General features: G+C 39.3%; 1 protein-coding gene across 3 annotated transcripts in view; it reads left to right on the forward strand.

The window, feature by feature from the left end:
* Positions 1 to 6,637: 6,637 nt before the first annotated feature.
* rassf5 (Ras association domain family member 5) overlaps positions 6,638 to 25,105 on the forward strand; it is a 59,941-nt gene continuing 41,473 nt past the window's right edge. Inside the window, exon 1 of one of the 3 annotated variants that reach the window (XM_038298105.1) lies at positions 6,638 to 7,435. In XM_038298105.1, coding sequence (XP_038154033.1) covers positions 6,742 to 7,435 — 694 coding nt within the window. In that variant the 5' untranslated portion in view covers positions 6,638 to 6,741. Of the gene's footprint in view, positions 7,436 to 21,407; positions 21,484 to 21,748; positions 22,274 to 25,105 lie in introns of those variants that run through there. The other 2 variants (XM_038298106.1, XM_038298109.1) reach the window with 2 other exon arrangements.

Here is a 25,105-nt window from a genome sequence, read left to right on the forward strand (position 1 = left end):
TAAATCCAGATATGTTATAAACTGTGTTCAGTATTTTATTTTTTTTTATTTTTTTTACTATTATAGTTGATTTATCCGGCCCTAAGTCTTTGTTGGTTCATTTTTCTTTAATACAACTTTACAGCTTAAACCTCCACATTACCTCAGCCTCCCTTTGGCTACCAGCTCCAATATGGAGTGAATTTTGTTCCATTATTGTTGTTAGCAAAGAAAACACTTTTAAAAATTCAAATTAAAGTTAAAAAATTTGATTCCTTTTTTTTTTTACAATTTTCTTTTTACATTCACATTGACCAGTACAATAGTGTAGCTAGCATCCAGCAGACCAATAGAAATGCATCTTTGCTCCTTATTCCAGAGGAAAGCCCGCCCCAAGAAGAGAATGCGATTCTTAACTCATTCCTTTGGGTACCAGCTCCAATGCGGAGTGAATTTTGTTCTGTTATTGTTGTAAGCAAAGAAAACACTTTTTAAAATTGAAATTAAAGGTAATCCACAATTGACTCGATAAAAAATGTGTTTCATATACTGTATATATATATATATGTATATATACATATGTATATATATATTATAATTTTCTTCTCACGTTCACATTGACAGGTACAATAGTGTAGCTAGCATCCAGCAGACCAATAGAAATGCATCTTTGCTCCTTATTCCAGAGGAAAGCCTGCCCCAAGAAGAGAAAATAATGCAATTCTTAACTCATTCTAGTAACAGTAGCATTCAAGTAACAGAAATTTGAAAAAAAAGACAAATTTTTAAAGAAATACGATTTTTATGAAAACATTTTATTAATAGAAGGTTTAAAGAGTAAAACTATTTTTTTTTTTTCTCTGACTGCTTTTGATTTATAAAAAAAAATTGTTTTAAAGTTTAATTCCTGGGTTGCATTTTGTTTTATTTCAATATACAAAAAAATATTTACTTGCAGATAATGGAACACATTTCACCCCATACCAGCTACCATTTGACTGCCTCCAAATAATTTATTTTAACATTTAGTCAAACTATTCCCTTATCATATTTCATAGTCACAGAAAAATGTTTAAAAATCATTTATACTACAAACATTTCCTGGTGGGTTTACAAGAATATCACGAGTGAGGTGGTGAATGTGGACTGTCACAGTTTTTTTAGAGAGTTTAATGATTTTTTATGTTTAAATCCAATTTTTTTTTTTATAAATAAATAACATTTTTGAAATGTATTCCAGGCTTCCTTTATTTTAAGAATGCTTTAATCTCAATAAGACATCCTTATGAAAAAGAAGGATTCAAAACTAATTCAAACATAAGCTGTTTTAATCTCCAGCGACAGTTTTTGCCCATTATCTATGTCCATTTTACTCTAGTTATCACCAACATCTGCTTCTCTGATTAATCCTGGGATTCGGCTTTGCAGTCCTTCCTCCCTTTGCAGATGATGGATTAAAAGATCCTCCTTAAGAGGCTGAAGGCTTGATGACAACGGAGAAATCCAACAATATCTTTTTACAAACAATTTTCAATAAACAATTGAGTTTTTTTTTTTTTTCACAATTATTATTCCCTTTGAATCGGTTTTGCAACTTAAATTCTCAATAAAATGCATCAGTTTATGATTATGACAATTATAATTAGTTAAAGGGATGTAAATACTTTTACAAGCTGACGTAGCTGAAGGGATGACTTCATTCTCTTTGTGTTTTTTTTTTACCATGTGATTTCCCTTAAAACAGTAAACATGAGGGAAACTCTGCAGTGACCCCGCTGTGTCTCACTATTTTTTACTGACAGCACATTAGTGTGAAATCTACATAATTGTATCTGTGGTCAGGTCTGTTTGGGGGAATCCCAGACGTTGTTGTTTGTGGTTAAAAATAACATTTTAAAGGTAATTTTTCATGCTTTCACACCTTAACACTTTATTCCAACGTTCCCATAGTTATCCCCATGAATTCAACCTGAAGGTTCGTTTTTTTATCTGTCAAGATCAAACAGAACCTTTTTTAAAATTGAGAGCAAATCAATTCAATACAGCAAAAAATCAAAACAGTAGAGAGAGTGAGCCTTTTTTTTCTCAGTGTGGGTGTTAGGGAGGTTTCAGTTCTGACAGGGGGAGCAGCGGGGGTTCATTCAGCTGCCTCTGTGGGTTTTTAGCTGCTCATATGACACGCTTTTGGCAAAGTGGAAATTTCTCTGTCCTTTTCTAACCCCCACAAACAAGCAATACTTTGTGTTGTATGTTTTATACTGTTGAACACTGTTAAATTGCTGGTGATTTATTAACTATTTCAAAGCTGTAATTCCAAGTTAAAATGTTAAGACACTTCTTCTTACTGAACCTATTCAGTCAGAACCTATATATATATATATATTAGGGGTGGAATAGTTCACAAAATCCACGGTTCGGTTCACGGTTTCATGGTCACGGTTTTCGGTTCGATATATGTTTATTGTTACACCAAATAATAAAACATAAAAATAAAAATTATTAAAATTTATGAATAAAAAAAAAATAAAAAATTATGAAAAAATCCAAAAAAATTAATGAATTGCAACTATTTTTAATGATTCGCTGAAACCATGGATCATTTCCGCATGTATTGCTGCTTTGCACCTCTCCAATGTCTGAGAGGAAAAAATTTAATGAACATTTTTTAATGTATGACCACTGTACAGAAGACTGCCATATGATAGCGCTTTCTAGCTTGTTTGTCGTTTTGGTAACTACGGCTCTGTTCGAAAACCTAGGACGGGTTAAATAACATGCTGCTGTCATTCTGCACATCTCTGATGTTGCTGCTATTTTCAAACATCCATTACTGTAAAAATGTCCATAGCTGCATATTGGTTATTTATTCCCCAGTTTTATATTGTTAAAACACTTTACAGTATTTTATTGTTTATATTTTAACTCTTCCCTATTATGTTATTCTTATACATTTTTCTAAGGTCCACATTTGTGTGACCATTTTCAATAATCTTTCTGCTGCTGTAAATTTTCCCATTGTGGGACAATAAAGGGATTTTCTATTCTATTCTATAAAAGGGGTAGAAAGATATAAGTAAATCTAAACAATGTATTTATAAAAAATATATTTGCAAAATCTCTAATATTCAACAACAAAAAATAGGAAGTTAAGCATATTGTGCAAAACAGCAATAAAAAGATAAAAATCCTATCAGATTTATAGTCCCCACCCTGCAAATATATTAGAATCTGTCCTTAAATTATAGCCAAACCCATTTACACAGTAACAGATTAAAACCTTTAGATAAATCAAACATTACCGCCACATATCTAACTCAATAACCATTAAAACAACTATTTTCATTAATTTCAGACGGAACTATTCACAGAGTTGTATTGTATTAAACTGAATTTCCAATTTTCACCACTGTTCGGCGCCAAGTAACCTTTACTCTGATCACAGCTTGCTTGGTCTCGCAATGAATCCTGGGATGTCCAAGAATACCGAGGATACATCGGACCCGTCCTTCAAATCGGGCAAAAAGAAGGACGTATTTTAAGGCCGCATAACGAGGACTCTTGGAATCCGACCAGACCTCGGCGCCGCGCTATGACGTAATCGGCCTTCGAATCTGGTCTTCTAAGGATGCGTCCTAGGTTTTCGAACAGAGCCAAAAATTACCACTAGGTTGACAAAAATCACGCCATCTGGCGGAAAATCTCGCGGCTTTTTCAAATCACGCGTCTTTTTCAAATCACGCAAGAATGTGTACAAAACAAAAATGGCGCCGGCTGGGTCGTTTTCAGCTAATGTCGGTGATTTTAAAGTAATTTTGAGTGATAAATACTTTTTTTGCGATCACTGCACTTGCCCGGCGGGCAAATGCAATGAAATTTGTACTCTCCCGACAATAAAAAGTACTTGCCCCGGGCGATCGGGCAATGGTTAACATCGAGCCCTGCCTGTTCTTTCCCACTCGCCATACCCACACGATTCTTCTTCTTCTTCTTGTTTACTACTGGTGGTTGGCTTTGTTCGCAGTACCGCCACCTTCTGCTCTGGAGTGTAAACGCTTCGTCTATGAGAAAATGGAGCAGCGCATGAACCGAACGCAACACATGCGAACCGAACCGAGACAGTCGAACCGAACGGTTCGGACGGTTTTCATAAACTGTTCCATCCCTAATATATATATATATATATATATATACACTATATTGCCAAAAGTATTTGCTCACCCATCCAAATTATTGGAATCAGGTGTTCCAATCACTTCCATGGCCACAGGTGTATAAATTCAAGCACCTAGGCATGCAGACTGTTTTTACAAACATTTGTGAAAGAATGGGTCGCTCTCAGGAGCTCAGTGAATTCCAGCGTGGAACTGTGATAGGATGCCACCTGTGCAACAAATCCAGTCGTGAAATTTCCTCGCTCCTAAATATTCCACAGTCAACTGTCAGCTGTATTATAAGAAAATGGAAGTGTTTGGGAACGACAGCAACTCAGCCACGAAGTGGTAGGCCACGTAAACTGACGGAGCGGGGTCAGCGGATGCTGACGCGCATAGTGCGAAGAGGTCGCCAACTTTCTGCAGAGTCAATCACTACAGACCTCCAAACTTCATGTGGCCTTCAGATTAGCTCAAGAACAGTGCGCAGAGAGCTTCATGGAATGGGTTTCCATGGTCGAGCAGCTGCATCCAAGCCATACATCACCAAGTGCAATGCAAAGCGTCGGATGCGGTGGTGTAAAGCACGCCGCCACTGGACTCTAGAGCAGTGGAGACGCGTTCTCTGGAGTGACGAATCGCGCTTCTCCATCTGGCAATCTGATGGACGGGTCTGGGTTTGGCGGTTGCCAGGAGAACGGTACTTGTCTGACTGCATTGTGCCAAGTGTAAAGTTTGGTGGAGGGGGGATTATGGTGTGGGGTTGTTTTTCAGGAGCTGGGCTTGGCCCCTTAGTTCCAGTGAAAGGAACTCTGAATGCTTCAGCATACCAAGACATTTTGGACAATTCCATGCTCCCAACTTTGTGGGAACAGTTTGGAGCTGGCCCCTTCCTCTTCCAACATGACTGTGCACCAGTGCACAAAGCAAGGTCCATAAAGACATGGATGACAGAGTCTGGTGTGGATGAACTTGACTGGCCTGCACAGAGTCCTGACCTCAACCCGATAGAACACCTTTGGGATGAATTAGAGCGGAGACTGAGAGCCAGGCCTTCTCGTCCAACATCAGTGTGCAACCTCACAAATGCGCTTCTGGAAGAATGGTCAAAAATTCCCATAAACACACTCCTAAACCTTGTGGACAGCCTTCCCAGAAGAGTTGAAGCTGTTCTAGCTGCAAAGGGTGGACCGACGTCATATTGAACCCTATGGATTAGGAACGGGATGTCACTTAAGCTCATATGTGAGTCAAGGCAGGTGAGCAAATACTTTTGGCAATATAGTATATATATATATATATATATACACACACACACATATATCATCTTTGTTATTAGGCTTTCCGCGCAAAGCATTATGGAATATATCTGTCTCTTCTGAAGGCTTTCTTTTCTTCTCATAAACTTCATAGACACTTTTTCTCTTACGACCCTCGGCTATTTTCAAAGAACCGCGGTGAGAAAGGTGAGCTTCAATGGCTGTAGCCGTAGCTCACCACAGATGTACACCTGTGTAGGAAAAGATAGCTAGCGGGACAAGCATGTAGGACAGCCTTATGTAAACATATCACCAGAATGATTGACAATTAGGAGGACCACTTATTTAAATAAAAGATAGTCCTCTATACCTTAAAAACAAGATAATCACTTGAAATAAGATGAAAGTTCTATTTCTCATAACATAAATTATTTTATTCAATGTGCAATTTGTCTTACCTACCTGCTTAAATCATTTAAAGTCGTAGGGAAGTCATATTTACATTTCAAATCATTCTGGCTTAAACTTGTATATAAATGTACTCTTTATAAGAAGATATTGTCCCAAAATTTAGAAAATAAAATAATAAATACAACATTTACTGCATTTCTAAGTTATTATTAAAGTAGTTTTTTATCTATGATTTCACTGAAGACTCCTAAATGACTTGCAGAGGCACAAAATTTTATCTTTACCCAAAATAATTCAGAATTTTGTTCTGAAAAGAACATGATTTCTGTACTTATCATCTTTAATGATTGTATATAGATGTGCATAATTAACCACAGTGTTTCTGTTGTCAAGTAGTTGTTAATATTTGAAAAATTGAAATGTTTAATAGATTTGAACATTCCCCTTCAGAGTATTACTGCTGCCAACAACTGTATTAGAGGGGGAAAAAATGATGGCCATGGCCCCCCATCTAGCTCCGCCTCTGCTTATCAGGACAAGATCTACAAGGGTCCTGGCACTCATTCACCCCCATCTAGACCCCCCATAACCCAGAAATCTAAAATTAAAACAGCAAAAATGTGCAAAGTTAAGTTGTATCTCTAGTATTTGACAAATATTGAGAGTAAAAACATAAATATATATGTTCTGCTTGTTTTGGCTGGGAAGAGGATAAAAAACACCTCTTATAGGACTTCTCAGAAAGTTTCATGCTCTATAGTGAAAATCTCAGTGAATTAGCGTGAGCAGCGCGCGCTCCCGACGTTCCGGAGGTGGAGCGCGCGCTGCCTTTATCGCTCGTGCTCCTCGCGGCGCCTCAAAGCGACCTGTCACCAAGTGAGCGGAGTTTACGTTCAGCGCACGGAGAGAAAAGCAGCAGCCAGCTGACGGTCAGCAGCGTGATGGCGTCTGTGAGCGTGGTGGGTCAGCAGCCCGGTCCGCACACGGAGCCGCTGCTCTTCAAACTGCCCGGAACCACTAACAAAATCCCGCCGCGGAGAAGGTCGTCCTGGGAGAAGATGATGCTCGCCAGGAGCGGCTCGGAGATTGCTGCCGCTGAGGAGGAGCTGCGGGCTCGTCGCCTGCGGCGTCCGGGACCCGCTGGAGGAATGATGCCCGCCGGAGGATGCGGTTCCACGGCCGGCCGCGGAGCGCCACGTAGCCCCGCGGAGGACAGAGAGGCGGTTAGCTGCGGGGTGGTCGCCTCAGGGATGAGCAGCAGCGGCTTCATGACCTGTGACTCCAACCAAAACACGGGCTGTCGGAAGGAGGCAGGAGGCTCTGCCATGGAGAGCGGACCGAGGAGAGCACACCGGCTCCGGGACGGTCCGGAGGGCGGCTGCTCCGCGGCGTCAATCCCCGGAGAGAGCCGCGGGTTGCCGCTGGAGCGGGTCACTCAAGGCAGGACGGGCGTGGTGAAGCTGGCCCGCACCGAACCGCACCGCAGGGAGGCCTGGTCCATCTTCCCACGGGAAATGGACCCCAGAGTGCGGGCAGAGAGAGGAGAGGGACACCGATTCCTGCCCAAGCCGGTGAAGCAGGACTGGTGTGACGCCTGCAGCAGGCAGGTCACAGCCCGGGGACTGCAGTGTCAGAGTGAGTAAAGCTGAAGATAATTACTCATTTATTTACACAGCATTCCTAAAACAACAGGGATGATAGTTGAGTTTAAAAACAGGGTGTCTGCAGAGTTAAATCTGAAATAATGTGAGGCTGAAGGACATTTAGAGAGGTCATCAACCACCCACTGCCTGCAAACACAGGCGGTCCGGATTATTATGGGGCCCAAATACTGTCCCCCTTATTTTTTAAGTCATTTGTCGGACACATTTTCTCATGGCGGAGACTTAGGGCCAGGCCAGATTTATTTCTTCTATTTCAAGCATAAAGTCGTAGCATTACAAGAATAAAGTTATGTAATTACGAGAATAAAGTCGTAGCATTATGAGAATAAAGTTATGTAATTACGAGAATAAAGTTGTAACATTACGGGAATAAAGTCGCAACGAGGGTAGCCATAAAATAACGAGAATAAAGTCACAACAAGAATAACCATAAAAATATTACGAGAATAAAGTCGTAGCATTATGAGAATAAAGTTATATAATTACGAGAATAAAGTTGTAAAATTATGAGAATAAAGTCGCAACAAGAATAGCCATAAAATTACGAGAATAAAGTCTTAGCACTATGGGAATAAAGTCGCAACAAGAATAGCCATAAAATTACGAGAATAAAGTCGTAGCATTACGAGAATAAAGTCATAACATTACGAGAATAAAGTCGCAACGAGAATAGCCATAAAATTACGAGAATAAAGTCATAACATTACGAGAATAAAGTCGCAACGAGAATAGCCATAAAATTATGAGAATAAAGTCTCAACGAGACTAGCCATAAAATTACGAAAATAACGTCATAATATTACGAGAATAAAGTCGCAACGAGAATAGCCATAAAATTACGAGAATAAAGTCATAACATTACGAGAATAAAGTCGCAACGAGAATAGCCATAAAATTACGAGAATAAAGTCGCAACGAGAATAGCCATAAAATTACGAAAATAAAGTCATAACTTTACGAGAATAAAGTCGCAACGAGAATAGCCATAAAATTACGAGAATAGCCATAAAATTACGAGAATAAAGTCATAGCATTACGAGAATAAAGTCATAACATTGCGAGAATAAAGTCTCAACATTGCGAGAATAAAGTCGCAACGAGAATAGCCATAAAATTACGAGAATAAAGTAGCATTACGAGAATAAAGTCGTGACATTATGAGAATAAAGTAATAAAATTACGAGAACAAAGTCGTAATATTAAGAGAATAAACTAATAAAATGACAAGAAACCAGTTGTATTTTACGACAACTCCCTCAAGAAGCACTTTCTTCCCTAAAATGTGGAACGTCGAGCATCATATGAATCTTTACTTTGGCTCTGGTTTGACCAATAAGGAAATCTTTTAGCAGCAGCATCAAATTGGGCAGCAGGTCAAAGTGGTTGCTGATTGGTGGAGCTGGTCGGCCGTCATCTGCTGGTTGGAGCTCAAAGTTTTCTTTCTGAAACGGGTTGCTGAATTGTTGATGACTTTATTCGCGTAATATTACAACTTTATTCTCGAAAGTTACGACTTTATTCTCATTATAATATGACTTTATTCTCGAAGAAAATTTTTTTTTAGCCTTTTCTTAATACTCCATCTTATTTTCTAATCCCCAGATTTTAGATAAAAAATACTCTTCTCTAATCTAATGTTTCCTCACCAGACACAGAAAAAATATTTTGATTTTTTTCCATAGCAACATTATTATCTGACATTATTAAAACCATTTTACCCGAACAGACACACTGTCCACTGAAAGTTGAATTTTGGCTTTATTGTCTCATTTAATGGTATAGAGGACGGCCTTTTTTTTCTGGGTGGAAATAAAAGATGGTCATATAAGATCTATATAAGTGGGTGTCCTGATTGTCAATCATTCTGGTGATATGTTTACGTAATGCCGTCCCAAATGCTTTTTCTGGGCATGTGCACTTTCAGGCGTATATATTTGTGATGAGCACAAGAGTAACTTTCTGAAGGACTGGTGTGGACATGTCCCCACTAATAATTTCACGACATAGACTTCAGGTATTACAGGAGACAATCCCCCACCTTTAACGACTGACCCTCAGAATTATAGACAGGTTTCAGATATTACAGGCTAACGATGGAACCAAACGACCCATTCATCGGTTACCATTTGCATGTTTCCAAGCGATACAAGGCTTTGTCTATATAAGACTCAAACTCACTGCGGATCCAGACATTTGAATTGAGAAAGCTTCCTGGAGAGGTGGCGAAACGTCTTCAAATCTTGGAAACCAAGTCCAGTGGATATTTTTTGAATTTTTACGGAATACATTAGGGGTGGGTATTGCCAAAGGAGTCACGATTCGATTCGAATCACGATTCACAGGCCACGATGCGATTCTATCACGATGCATCACGATACTTGAATTATTGCGATGCATTGCAATATTTTCTCCTCCATGTTTTGTTTTTGAATGACACGGCGCAGTAGAAATGCTTGTGACACAAGGCAGTGTGCATCAACACATCAGCAGCGACATCTACTGGACTGGAAGTTGTATTACACTTGTTTTTGGCTGATGTTCGCCAACCATTCATGCAATTTTATTTACTCATTTTTTAAAATTAATAATCGATACTTGACGTCAAGAATCGATGCAGTAGATCATGAAAATTAGAATCACGATGCATCATCATGACGATTATTTTGCACACCCCTAGAATACATAGACTTTGGCTCTCAGCAATTTGTGGGACAAATTTCTAAATTTGATTTTGATGCTTTTGAAGGAGGATAATCACTGATGTAGCAGGAAGGGAAAACATCCATCAATTTATCCACATATTTATGGATGGATGAAACCGAAATTCTGTCCATACTAGGGAGGCATGACATGTTGCTGTTGGCATCGAATATTTGCTGTTATTCGTCCTTTTTTTTATACATTAATGTCTAACTACCCATAATCATAAATATCAGTGTATTTTGGTTCTTTTGTGTTCTCAACAATAAGAAGGCTTTAAATAAATATATGTTTGAGCTCATTTTTGGAAAATACAAACCCTATTGAAAGTGTTTGTGTCGAGTAACTGTAGGTCCTTCAGCCCCCCCTCTTAGAGTGTCCCCACCAAATGTTATCACAAAGTTACACCCTTGGAGGTGAGCTACAGTTCCAGCCAGTCATTGAAGGTCACCTTTCTTACTGTTGTTCTTTGAAAATGACCCAGGGTCATAAGAGAAAAAGTGTCTACGAAGTTTATAAGAAGAAAAGAAAGGCCTCAGAAGAGGCAGATATATCCCAGAGTGCTTTGCACAGAGAGCTCTCCTCTTAAAGCAGTCTTGGATTTGCTGTCAGTGCTGCCCGCTGCCGCCATAGGCTGTCACTACCCGACAACGGCGACTAATAACAAAGATGGCGTATGCACCGTGCAGTGGAGGAGGAGTTACGTGACCAATCGGGAGCAAAAAGCAGTGATCATCTTGTAGCTCAAGTTAGCTATAAGAACAGCACATTTTAAACAGGGTGTGCACGAGGAGAAATTTGGCTCCTGCATGATCTAGCACGCACATTTTTTTTTAGAGTTGAAAGGGCGGGACTTTTAAAAAATCCTCCACAATACCTTTGCATTTTAAATGCGTTTATAGTTTTACAAAATTATCATTAAAAAATCTGAAACTGGATCAGGGTTTCCGCGGGTCATTAAAGAATCATTAAAAGTCATTAAATTATTATTGTTTAAATTAAGGCCCTAATTGGCATTATCATTCATTAAATGTGATTATCGTGGCATTTAAAATACTTATTAAAAAAAAAAGTTTATACAAAACAATTACATCAGATATATTTGATCAGATATATCTGGTTCCGCATGTTTGCGAGGAACTGCTTCTGGTTTATCGTAAACCCATATGTTCGGAAAAGAAGCTTGAGGCGGAGGAAAAGCTAGAGAATGGGAAAATGCAGATTTCAACAAAAGTAGCTGGAAAACAAGGAATTCGGGATATGGCTGCAACCTGTCGATGGTAAAGATAATAAATTATTTTGCCGTGTTTTATATATATATTTTAAAAGAGCATTAAAAATAGGGATGGAACGGTTTATGAAAACCGTCCGAACCGTTCGGTTAGACTGCCTCGGTTTGGTTCGCGTGTGTTTCGTTCGGTTCATGCGCTGCTTCTTTTTCTCATAGGCGAAGCATTTACACTCCAGAGCAGAAGGTGGCGGTACTGCGACCAAAGCCAACCACCAGTAGTAAACAAGAAGAAGAAGCGAAGCAGCGTAGCCGGGTGTAGCAGGGGAAAAAATCAGTTGTTGTGGAGAATTGTGTGGGTATGGCGGGTGGGAAAGAACAGGAGTTGGAAGACGCGCCAGCAGCACTTTATAGGTCTGCTGTATGGGACCACTTTGCATTTAGAGTGACCTTCGATGACGGCGGAAAGAAAGTTGTGGATAAAAGTGCAACAGTGTGCAAACTTAATGCAACACGTTTTGTTTATGCTAACAGCAACATGACCAACATGTCATGCTAACCCCGAAATCCCATATACTCCGCCAGCGCTCTGCCCCGCTGCGCTCCAGACCGGCTGCACAAAGCAAAGCCTACAGCCACCACTGTGGCTCCCATCCGCTCCGCTCTGAGTTCCTTGGAGATGGTAGAGAGCATGCGCGAGATGATTAAATTCAAAGCAGCAAAACATGCAGAAATAATCCATGGTTTCCGCGAATCATTGAAAATAATTACAATTCATTAATTTATTTTTGATTTTTTTCATTAATTTCATTAATTTTTATTTTTTCATTAATTTTTATAATTTTTATTAATTTTTTTTATTTTTCGGTGTAACAATCAACATATACCGAACCGAAAACCGTGACCACGAAACCGTGAACCGAACCGAACCGTAGATTTCTTGAACCGTTCCACCCCTAATTAAAAAGCATTAAATTAGAGTTACCCATCCCTGTATAAACCCTGTGGGTGGAAACCTGTGATTTATGCCAGAAAATGGAAAATAGGAAAGTTCTTTATTTTTTAATAAATGATCTTCCCTTCTATTTTAATCTGTTGTTTTTGTGTTTAGAATACTCTAATATCAAAGCAACACTATATAGTTTGTACATTTTACTGAAACGTAGTCAAATTTTGCTATTTTTCCCCCGATTATGTATATTTGTTCGCAAACTACCATTTTTACTTAAATTCTAGACTTTATTACAAATCTCACTTTTTGAGATCTACTTGATATTGTGTGGAAACACTGAGGTGCTTTTGAGGCCCCCCCGCTGGCTTAGGGTGGAACGAGTGTCGCTGGACTCTAAAAATGTGCGATGAACATATCCAATTATTTCACTCCACAGACTGAACCAGAAGCCTTTAGTTTAAATCCCTTTATCTCGTCCTGCCAGATTTGCCTCCCAGTATTCCCACTCTCACCAGTATAACAGTGAGGAAGGAGAGTGGAAATCATCCTGCAAAGAGATGTTTCTGTTGCTGCAGTAAGAAAATATAAACCTGATGCCATGATGGGGTTTTGGGAAGTGTTTACCAACTCTGCTATGCTTTTGAAAATATTTCAATGAGTTAAATAGATAAATCAGCTATTTAACTAAATAAAAACAAAACAGGTGTTTTGAAAAACAGGGTTAAATGTCATGAATTAACACGTAGTTGTCTTTAAAAAAAAACACTCTGGGGTAGGAGAAACCCAGCTTTCAAATAATAAAAATCATTTATTTGTTGCTGTCCTAACTATTGAGGGACAAATAAATGGTTTAGCAAAGCTAGTTTCACCTGGTCATGAGTTTACGTGTTGACATGTAAACACAGAGTCTGTGTTTTGCTGCAAACACTAAAGTCTGCCCCAAGAAGCTCAGCGAGCTTCACGCCACCCAGGTGCTATATGTATGTGAATGTCTGTGTGGCTGCTGAGCAAGCATGGTGTCATTAACACTGCAGAGCAGCGTGGGATAAACCAGAACAGAGGAGGAAAGGATGGGAGAACAAACTCTAGATTTAGAGGAAAAAGGAGGCTGAAGGTTACTGGGTTAGTTGGGGATTTTAAGGAAAAATTTGGCCAAATTATGGGAAGAAAGACAAATAAAGCATGTTTGTGAGGAGAAACCTAAAATGATGCGGGAAAAGAGCAGGAGTTGGTCCAGCACTGCAGAGCTGTGTGATTTAGAGCACTATCAGCATGAGCTCGCTGGAGCAAGAGCAGCGATTACTGGAGCATTAATCACAGGGAGACACAGTTTCTCTACTGCAAAATAACTCCACTCACTGTGGATCACAGTAGTTACTGTGGCGGCCGAGTACGGAGCAAATTTTGTTTCATTATTGCTGCAAACAAAGAACCTGATTTGTAAATGATGATTTGAAAAAAACATATTTTTCTAAAGTTGAAATTGCAATCCAGAAACATTTTGACAAACATTTAATAAAAAAACACAACAGGTTTTCATAGAAAATTACCGTAATTTTCATACTATAAGCCTCACCTGAATATAAGCAGCAGAAGCTAAATAGCATGATTTGTACATATACAAGCCGCACCGGACTATAAGCCTCAGGTTTTTTATTTTTACACACAAACTGTCTTGCGCTCGCAACGTCCGTCTTTCTCGCTGTCCCCCGTTGAAGACCTCCACTCTAGAGGGAGGAGAAAATATGCATTCCTATTAGGGATGCACGATATAATCGGCCCCCTATCGGTATCGGCCTTAAAATTGAATATCGGACATCGGCCACCACACCGATATTTAACCCGATATTTGATCAGCTTCTGAGTTTCTAAAGTAAAAAAAAAAAAAAAAAATACTACTTCTTCTTCTTCCTCAAAAACTTAAAAACTTCTAAAGACGAGGGAAAAAATATTGATACATTAAAATATCACAATATCTTCATATGCTGATATATTGCCATTTAAAAACACCATATCAATCTCTTTTACTAATGAAATATTGCTATATGGCATCGTTATGCTAGGAAATCCCCCTAAAATTCACGAAATTTTGCCATATTTTTATATGTTGATATATTGACGCGGTATCGACCTATTTTACTAACAAAATCTCACAAGAATTTGCAAAATATCACGAGTTTGTAACAGAACGATGAAATTTCACGAGATTTTGAAAGTAAAATAGATCGATACCACATTTTTAAAAATCTATTTGATATCAGCATATGATAATATATTTGAGTATATTATTTTTCAAAGTGTCAGAAATGGATAACAAATCGGCTATTTTCAATGACTACTTATTTTTGTCCAGCTTTAACATCGGTATCGATATCGGTTATCGGCTACATGAGTTTTAAAATATCGGCATATCGGATATCGGCCAAAATCCCAATATCGTGCATCCCTAATTCCTATTGGTCTGCAGGGATGTTGGCAAAAGATTGCATTTGTCAATGTGTGAGCATTTAAAAAAGAATTTAACTAGTAAAACTCAGCCTGAAAAAAATAAATAAAAGAATATAAAAACTGTGGAAAAAAATGCAATTGGAAAAAATGTAATTTTAAAATGAATGTGAATAAAATTGGGCTGCTCAGTGGAGCAGCAGGTAGCACTGCTGCATTGCAGCAAGAACGTTCTGGTAGGGTTGTCAAAAGTATCGATACTCAAAAAAGTATCGATACTGAAACGTTGTATCCGGATACAATACTCATTTTCAAAAGTATCGAGTACCAGTGACACCTAAACAGTCATTCATCTAAAGTGCAGAATAGAGGAAAATGCACTTTCTGAACCCTGTGTGATTGAATAATTCTACGCACTTTTCAGTTTCAGACTTTTTTTGTAAGAGGTGCAGCTGCTGAGAATGATTTTCTGTTTCTTAACCGGTTTGGCTAGCGTCATTGTTATGTGTGTAAAGCGTAGCCAAGTAAGGAAAAGTTAATTTTAATTTTGTAAGTTTTTTATCAAGCTTGCTAAATACGGTGCACAGCAAACAACCTCAAAATGTTGTTCTTATTGTGTATTGTATTTATTAATTGTATTTTAATTATTAATCAAAATATTTCTGTTGAAATTTGGAAATTTTATCCTTGTGGTATCGAAAATGGTATCGAGTATCGTATATTTTCCTTAGTATCGGTATCGAGTTGAAAAATTTAGTATCGTGACAACCCTACGTTCTGGGTCCTTCTGCATGGAGTTGCATGTTCTGCCTGAGCATGCGTTCTCTCTGGGTACTCCGGCTTCCTCCCAAAGTCCAAAAACATGACTGTTTGGTTAATTGGCTGCTCTAAATTCTCCCAGCACTCCTTGTGACCCTAGCTGGGATAAAACATGACGGAAACTGGGTGGATGGATGGAAGATCAGCAAATTTACTCTCAAATCATTTAGAGAAATTGCATTATTTTAACCTTAAAGGAATAGTACACCCAAAACATGATTAGCCTTCATTTTCTACTCACCTCCATGCTGAACAACACTCTGGAGTACTTTTTTGATATCTCAAATGCATCTGGAGATCTGGGAGGCTTCTTGCTGTCTGCTGAAATTCAAATAATGGAGGTCTATGGCGCCCGAGACAGAAAGGTCCATAAAAGTCCACAAAAAACGTGTCAATATTACTACTAATATTAATACTGCTCGTCAAATGTATTTCAAGTGTCCTGAGTGGGTAGCATCCAGAATTTACTCGAAACGAAGTCATTTAGAATGTTTTTAGAGCATAAACAGTAGTGTATAGGATTTCCTGAAAGCGCGCACATGCGCGTTCACAAGCCTACGGAAGCCGGCAGACCAAACCAGCGCATTCAGCTCGGCAAAGAACTCATGCTCTTCCTCAACACTGAAGTCCTCAGACATTTTTCTTTCGTTGTTTCTTTCTTTGCACAGGTAAACAGCACATTTCTTCTGCTACGCTTGCATTATCGGCAGAGCAGACGCGAATCCGCACTTTCATCTGGTTTAGTCTGCCGGCTTCCGTAGCGTCATGAACGCGCCGGCGCGCGCTTTCAGGAAATCCTATACACTACTGTTTATGCTCTAAAAACATTCTAAATGACTTCGTTTCGAGTAAATTCTGGATGCTACCCACTCAGGACACTTGGAATACATTGGACGAGCAGTATGGAGGAATATTGACACGTTTTTGTGGACTTTTATGGACCTTTCTGTCTCGGGCACCATAGACCTTCATTATTTGAATGTCAGCAGACAGCAAGAAGCCTCCCAGATCTCCAGATGCATTTGAGATATCAAAAAGTACTCCAGAGTGTTGTTCAGCATGGGGGTGAGTAGAAAATGAAGGCTAATCATGTTTTGGGTGTACTATTCCTTTAAGTCTACTTGCATAAAATAAAATCCAGTGTAAAGTTTTGTCAGAGAACTTTATAGAAGAAGTAGCATCACACAGAGCACACTGGAAAAAAACTTTAGCCTAAATAAGCAATTTTTTCTTAAAATAAGTGCATTTTGTCTTGAATTGAGGAAACAAGAGAGACACTTTGCAAATGGAACAAGACTGTTTACATTTGAAATAAGAAAAAAATAATTGAATTTTCCTATTTTAAGTGCAAATGATCTACTTCTCTTATTTGAAGGATAGAAGTACTCATTCCACTGGCAGATCATCTTATTTATCTACTCAAATTCAGGGTAAATACACTTGGTTCAAGAAATTTTTACTTATTCCAAGATAATTTTTACAATGCAGAGAAGACGTTATCAAAACACCCGAACATCATAAAGCTATCAGTTTTGGTTTCAACAAATCTGGGGTTTATAAAATAGCAGCAGGAATATGATAAGTTATTTAAAAGGATTTGGTTGTTTAATGAAAAAACGTGCAATAACCTTCAGGGTATGAACACCTGTGAAAAGCCCAGTATCTGCGCTGTGCTGCCAGCTGCCTCGACCGTCTCCACGCATCATCGGAGGTGAGAGTGCTGCAGAAACCTGAGGGTAAAAACACAAGGTCAGTCATTTTAGGGTACGCTAGGCAAAGAAAAGCAAACACAAGTGTCAGAATAGAAGCAGCACACATGGGCCTATAATTGCCTTTCAGCTACTCCCGTCAAATAACAGGGGACAAGAGATGGAGATATGCGACCACAAGCATTACTCTGCATCTTTGTTTTGGTTGCTTCGCTCCGTCGGCACTTCTTGGATTTACTGCGCCCCCCCCAAGCTGCTCAAGTCCCACAGGGGACCGCTGCGGCCTTGCCCTGTAAAGGAGCTCTTCAGTGTAACCTCCACGCTCAGCCTCCCCCCTGCACTGCTTTCCCTCTGACTGTGCTGCCACCTTTCATCTTTGTAGGTTTTGTTTTTGGTTTTTGATTTTCATTCCTCATCTTGACAGTTAGATGAGAGTGTCATGGGTGATATAATGTTCCCACATAAAAAAAAAAAGAAAATACAGCACAGGCACTGCATAAAAAACAGTGATATGTTGGGCTTTAACTGAGCACAAAATAAAGCAAACTCTACAAAGCCCATCAGTTCACTGTAAATTATGTTAAAGGAGTCATAATCTGGTGTCCTCCTGAAATCGTCTAAAAATACGTTGAATTATTTTTAAATAAATACAGCTACAGGCCCCTGAAATACAGCTTGTGTATGTGCATTTTCATATGGATATAGAAAGATTAGCAGTTTGCATTGGCTTAATATGGTGGGGTGAACCATTGCAGACTGCTAATGTTGCTAATGCTAGATCCGCAGTTGTGCATTTCTCTTGCGTAGGCTTGCATGAAAAAAGAGGGGCTCTATTTATTTATTTTTATACTAAAAAATGATTAAATATGAATTTAAAGACAGTTTTAGTAGTTTGGTTTATGTAAAATACCAGGTTGTGGCTCCTTTTATTCATTTTTATAAGAATAAAAAAAATCAAATAGATAAATTTGACCACTTTTTATATCATTTTATTTCTGGTGATGATAAGTATGAGAATTTGACTCATGTTAGCAATATAAGCCGTTAGCTCAATTTTCTTTTTATCCAGTATTTTTTGTTTGTTTGTTTGTTTTGCCATTTGCAGTTCGTTTATACCACGGAGTATTAGGACCTGGCTAGATTTTTTTTATTTATTTTTTTTTATTTTGAGAATAAAGTCGTAACATTACAAGAATAAAGTTAAAATTGTTAAATGGTTTTAATAATGTCAGATAATAATGTATGGGGGAAAAAAATCAAAATTTGTTTCTGGTGAGGAAACTGGTTTCTAGTGAGTCTGGGGATTAGAAATTATGACGGAGCATTAAGGCCGGGCTAGATATTTTTGTTTTTTTCAAGAATAAAGTCATATTATTACGAGAATAATGTTGCAATATTACAAGAATAAAGTTGCAATATTACAAGAATGAAGTCATCGTACAACAACCCGTTTCAGAAAAAAAGCTTCAAGCTCCGACCAGCAGATGACGGCCGACCAGCTCCACCAATCAGCAGCCTGAGTCCACTTTGACCTGCTGCCCAGTTTGATGCTGGTGCTAAAAGATTTCCTTATTTATCCAAACAAAGCCAAAGTATTAATTCATATGATGCTTCACATTCCTCATTTTAGGGAAGACAGTGCTTCTTTATACAGTTGTCATAAAATCTAACTTGTTTCTCCTAACTTTATGACTTTATTCTCTTCGTATTACGACTTTATTTTCGTAATTCTAAGACTTTTCTCGTTGTGACTTTTTCTTGTAATATTACTTTATTCTTGTAATTTTACAAGTTTGTTGTTGTAATTTTATAACTATTCTTGTTACGACTTTATTCTTGTAATTTTACAACTTTATTCTTATAATATTACTTTATTCTTATAATGTTACGACTTTTTTCTCGTAATTTTACAACTTTATTCTTATAATGTTACGAATTTTTTCTCGTAATTTTACAACTTTATTCTTATAATGTTACGACTTTTTTCTCGTAATTTTATAACTATTCTTATTGCGACTTTATTTTCATAATGTTACGACTTTCTTCTTGCAATTTTACGACTTTATTCTTGTAATAGAAGGAAAGAAAATCTCTAGCCTGGCCCTAATACTTCGTCGTACATTTAAAATGTGAATGAACCCTGTTTTTTTTTTTTATACATTTTAAATGTTTGTTGACTTTACTGGAAGTTTCTTTTTTCGATTGAGAATATGATTAATAGATTATCAGCTATTAGAATAACCCATACGTGCTGCCCTAGTTTTTTTTTATTTTAGCTATCATAAATTGTTTTTATTTAATTTATTTTAGGGCCTCAACTAACAATTATTAGGCAAATCGATTAACCTGTCATTTTTTTTCCCGATTTATAATTGGATAGCTTAAAGAAGACATTTTACTAAATTAAACCAGGTTAAACTAGAACTTTCCCACTTTAGGAGTTCTGGATAGAGCATGGTGACAGATGAAAATAATTTTTTTTTTTTATCTTAAACGCAAAATTTTTATATTTTGTTTTTATAATTTTGATATCATTACTGCTCTCTCAGCTTAAGGAATGTTTTAGAATCTCTACACTCCAGTTAACGATTAATCGATTGCTAAATTAGGTGACGATTATTTCGATCATCAATTGATCCAATTAATAGTTTCAGCCCTAATTTATTTATCCTGCTAATTCCCTTTGTTGTGGAGAAGTAGGTAGTAATAGTCTGGGAATTGCAGCCACTCTAATCCCAGCAGCTCTGACTGTCTCCTGTGGGATTATATCCCAGCAGTGGAGTGATTGGAATAACAGACAGTCTGATGTCAGATTAATATGTGATTAAATGTTTCCCGGTTGTCATACTGTTTTGGATCCAGTGCTTTGACTTGCTGGATTTGTTGCTCTTTGCTTCACAGTAGCTGATTTTAATCTCATGTTAGTAGCGTTAGCATGAGAAGGAAATGTGTTGAAACATGCAGTGAGTTAATCAAGTATGAGTATATAACCTTCGTAGTAACCATATTTAAAAGGTATAGTGGTGGATTTTTGCGAGTGTTTTAAAAGACCCGCCCTCTCCACTTGCACATGCACAACCCTGTACCCGCTCCCGAGAGTGAACGCCTATTAAATGCGTACGACTATTTAAAAGTTGATGTTCTCATAGCTCATACAAGCTAACGGTGTCCGGACGTTCGCCCTAAATCCCCCAATCACTATATAGCGCGGGGACTATATAGTGAACTTTATTGTGAACTCATTTAACTGACCGTTCGGACAGATGATCACTGCTTTTCGCTCCCCATTGGTCACGTAAATCCTCCTCCCTTTGCACGGTGCCTGCTCCATCTTTGTTGGTATCTCAGGGATCACATCACAAAAATTGTGGAAACCATCTTGTGACCCCAGCATGTTGTCTCGTGACCTCCCACTGGGGCCCTTACTTTTGGAAGCTCTCTTCTAGCAGGACAGTGACCCTATCCATGCTGTCTGAGCTTCATGTTCCCATGTTACAGTGCCCTAGTTAAAGCCTAGATCCAAATTGGATTGAGAATCGTCAGAAAGCATCGAAAATGACCAAATAAGCCAGAACTTTATTCTTTATTTTTCTTTTTGTATCCTTTAGCAATGTTTCAAGCATAGGAGAGAATGAAGCATTGACCCAGAATATAAATGTATGATATGCAGTGATGATCAAATCTAAAGAGATTAGAGGTAGTTTGGGGTGGGAATGCAGAAAAAAAAATACATTTATAAATTTTTCTCACTGCATCTCCTGAACTGTCTGCATTGAAGTAGAGTGAAGTTATTTTTAGGATGCCCTTGGGTCGGACGTTCTGGTGACTGCAGAGCTTCTTTAGACACCAGAAAGAACAAAGTTAAATCTCAGTATATATCCTACTTCTGACGCGATGCTTGGGATTATTTCATAATACTTGTGAGTCAACGTGTCGAGCACATGGGCCAGTTTCTTCTGGTTCAGAACTGGGACAGGAGTAGGACTCTCTGTCGCTCTCCTTCTTTCCTGTTCACAGGGCATATTAATAACCGACGCACCGCACGTCATCTCGACCCACACATACACAGGCTGGAGGTGATGTATCCGCTTCACACAGACCAGATATGCTGTGGTGGGGCGAGATTGACTGGCTGACTCACTTCCCCTCAGCTAGGAGACTTAAAGGTGGGAGAAGCATCAGTTATCATCTATCTGGAGTTTGATATTCAAAAGAAATTATTTTCTTAGCTGGAGCGAAGAGGAGAGAAGCTTGAGAGGAGTGTTTGTATTTGGGGGTCTGTGTCTCTTTAAGCTGGCTGGCTGCTGCTGCAGAGTGTGTGGGTGCTGCAGTAGACGGAGAGAGGATGAGGGAGCAGCGGTAAAAGCAGGACGAGGTGGGAACGGATTCAGGATTGAAGTCTCCAGGTTCAGGTGTGAGCTGCGGCGTTCAGGAGCATAGGGGAGTCCGTGGGGAGAACAGGTGGAGGGGTGGTGGAGCGTGTGGAGAAGGGGCTGTTTATTCGGAGTGTGGCACCGGTGGCAGAGTGGCTCCGCTGGGATGGCAGAGGGGGGCAGTGGGTGGGCTGGCGCTGGTGGAGTCCGCAGAGGAACAGGGTCAGCAGGCGACAGGACAGAAGGTCCAGCGACGGCTACACCCATCGGACGGTACCCAACGGATGGTGCCAGCATGCTCCATCCGGGCCACAGATAGCAGCTCTCCGACCGGGGCAGGAGGAAGGAATGGAGGGGCCGGGGAGGGTTGAAACGGTGAGGAGGACTTTTCTGGGTCAGGTGTCTCTGTGTCTGGAAGAAGTGAAGGGGGATTCGGAAGGGGAGGCCGGCAGCGCCTGCTTCGGTCAGGTGTCCCGGCGGCTGGGCCGGCTGCTGAAGAGGCTGCCCAAGTCTCGCTCCTGGAGCGACGGCTTGAGAATCCTGCGAAGATCGTCATCGAATGGATCCCTGCTTACCAGTTCAGGTATGATCATGGCCATAAATATGTGCTCAGGTTTATCACGACCTTGGATGGAAGGTCAGTATTTCAGATAGGAGAAAAAAGTTGATGAGTGGACAGGTTAGGCTGGTGCGGGCTCAGAGAGAGGCTGGCTGTGGGCCAGAATGTTTCTGTTTTGTGTCGGCCATTCTGTCCATCACTGGACACCAAAGCCCTGAAGCCCTTTTAGTCTTTGTCTCTCACTCGCTATTGACTGAACTATTCCTGTCGCTTTTTGTGTAAGGGCATATCTCTGCCTGTGCAGCACCAAAATAACTACAATCCAATAATTATAATTTTTTATTCCATCTTATCCATTTGCAATCCTCTCAATGTTATTTTTCAGTACCGGTACTTGTGTCACGGTCCTACGGAAGTGGATTAGGGCCACTGAAAGAATAAAAAAAAAGTTAACTGATTTTGAAATATTATTTCAGTTTAATATGGGGAAAAAGTCAGAATTCTGACTGAATTCTGACAGCTAACATGTTAGCATCAAGCTGTAGCCATGTCTGTTTTAAAGACTAAACCAGCTCTGTTGTTTTAATCATGTTTTGCTCTTCCATTAATGAAACAGCATCACCAGGGACCCCTTGGACACGTAAAAATTCCATTATTTTCCACCAATGTGTCACTGACCCTCCCAAACAACTCACATCTTTGTCAGTGAAGCTGAGTGCTCCCACATCTATTCTGAGAAAAAAGTCAGAATTCTGAGATTAAAGTCAGAATTCTGATGTTTTCCCATATTAAATTGAAATAAAATTCAAAAATCAGTTAATTTTCTTCTTCTTCAGTGGCCCTAATCCTCTTCAGTACAGTCCTGTGCTGAATTACAGGGAGAATTTATTTAACCTGTCACAGTTTTCCACCAGAGTCAGTAATGGATTTGGAAGGTAGAAACTTGATATGAATGATGATATAAAACAATATTTTTAACATATCTTTTGCTTTGAATTATTTATTTGTGTTTAAAAAAAAAAAGTTTACCTTTTAAATATTTAAATTGTTTATCGATTAATTTGAAGTGATAACTTACAGTTTTCACATACAGATATTTCATGAAGAATTAGTTAAGAATAAAATTACTTTATTCTCACATTTTCTGAGATGGAGATTTTTCTTTGACGTCTGGTAATGGTTCATACAAAAGTAAAAATGTTATAAAAAAATAAATTAAAAAAACACTTTTTTTTTTAAACAGTTTAATAAAATACAATAAACAAATAAATAAACAAAGTGAATTATTACATTTTGGCACTTTTGGCCTTCCATATTTCTCCCTCATCCAGGCTGCAGACTGGTTTACAGCAGAAATAACCAGGCAGACCAAGTCAGCCGAATGCTGCAGTTGCTTTTTCATCACCAGCCAGTCACCGTCCCAGTCAGACATACCCAAAACACACCTTCAGTTTGTTCCCCTTCAAGTCCTCCCTAAGTGAATTATGATATTGACTTAGTTCTGTGTGGCAGAAATTTGAGGAAAGATGGAGCCTGCAAAAAGCCGACAGCATTGATTTTTCCCCATGTTTTACCCAAATAAAGGACTGAGCTAATGTGTTTCTTTTTCATGGGCCCGATGAGTACATGATGTAACATTAGCCTGAAGTGCTGCTGGGGCGAAAGGAGTCAGGGAGTGAATATAGGCTGGGCACTGCAGACCCAAATCTTTAAAACAAAGGGGGGTTTCAGCTTTTCTCTGGGTGTGTTTGACCTCCTGCGTACGCCTGATAAGACCCTGACCAAACACGACTTCTTCACCAGCAGTTCTCTTCACGAGTGACGTCATCCTGCAGCCTTTGAAGCAGCATCTCCAGTGCAGCCTCACTGCAGACTGATAAGTGCTATTTATAGGCGCACCCTGGAAGGAAACCCAGTTAATCCCTTTAAATGATAAACTGGACAAACTGGACTCTTCGCTTCCTGAAGAGTTTATTCCATTAGAAACTCTGCAAAGTTTAACAGCGATGGCCCAGACGAGGTTTAGTGGCTGGTATGTGGAGAAAGTGGAGGGGGGTAACTTAGCAGAAGAAGGTAATCCCTTTGATCTCATTAGATGCTAACAATCTGCAGTCACGGACTCCATGGTTTGTGACATGCAAGCAGAAACGTTTCTGTTGAAACTAAATTCTTCTGTTGCAGGAAATGTAGTGTAGAGTTCTGTTGAGTAGAGCTTGATTGCAAGCATGAAACAGTGAGGCTAAAAGGGAGTTAAGATATCTTCCCAAGAAGTTCTGACATAGCAAGTCAATACAACTTACCCGATTAGAACAGTTGCTCCCTCTGCTTTTTCTCATCATAGTAGCTTCATCTGGTCTGTTCCTGTTTGGCTGTGACTCCATCCTGGAGAGAAATATCAGCTGTGCTGCTGCCATCAACACCTTTGTTTATAGATTTTGGAGATGGGCCTGTTTTTCAGTGTAGTCCAGTTTCTCTGACTGTGACTGGCTGGATGTGCTCTCTTCATCCTCAGACATGGGAGCTGGCTCTTAGCTCCTCTGCCTGGCTGTGTTTCCTGGACGGGGCCGCATTTACAGTTGCTTTTTGTATCTCTGCTTCTGTCTCCTTGAACCCCAGTCGGTCTCGGCAGATGGCCGCTCACACTGAGCCTCGTTCTGCTGGAGGTTTCTTCCTGTTAAAAGGGAGTTTTTCCTTTCCACTGTCGCTACAAGCATGATTAGTGTGAGGGATTGCCTTAGAGTCAATGAGTCGATGCAATCAGCTGGTTTTCCTTAGATAGAAAACTTTTCATCATCACTGACTGGATGATCTGGTGAACTGTAAAGTGCCTTAAGATGACATGCGTTGTGAATTGGG

This window comes from Cyprinodon tularosa, unplaced genomic scaffold (genome assembly GCF_016077235.1).
Source record: "Cyprinodon tularosa strain WSP-4 unplaced genomic scaffold, ASM1607723v1 ctg40, whole genome shotgun sequence".
In the NCBI taxonomy this organism is placed as follows: domain Eukaryota; kingdom Metazoa; phylum Chordata; class Actinopteri; order Cyprinodontiformes; family Cyprinodontidae; genus Cyprinodon; species Cyprinodon tularosa.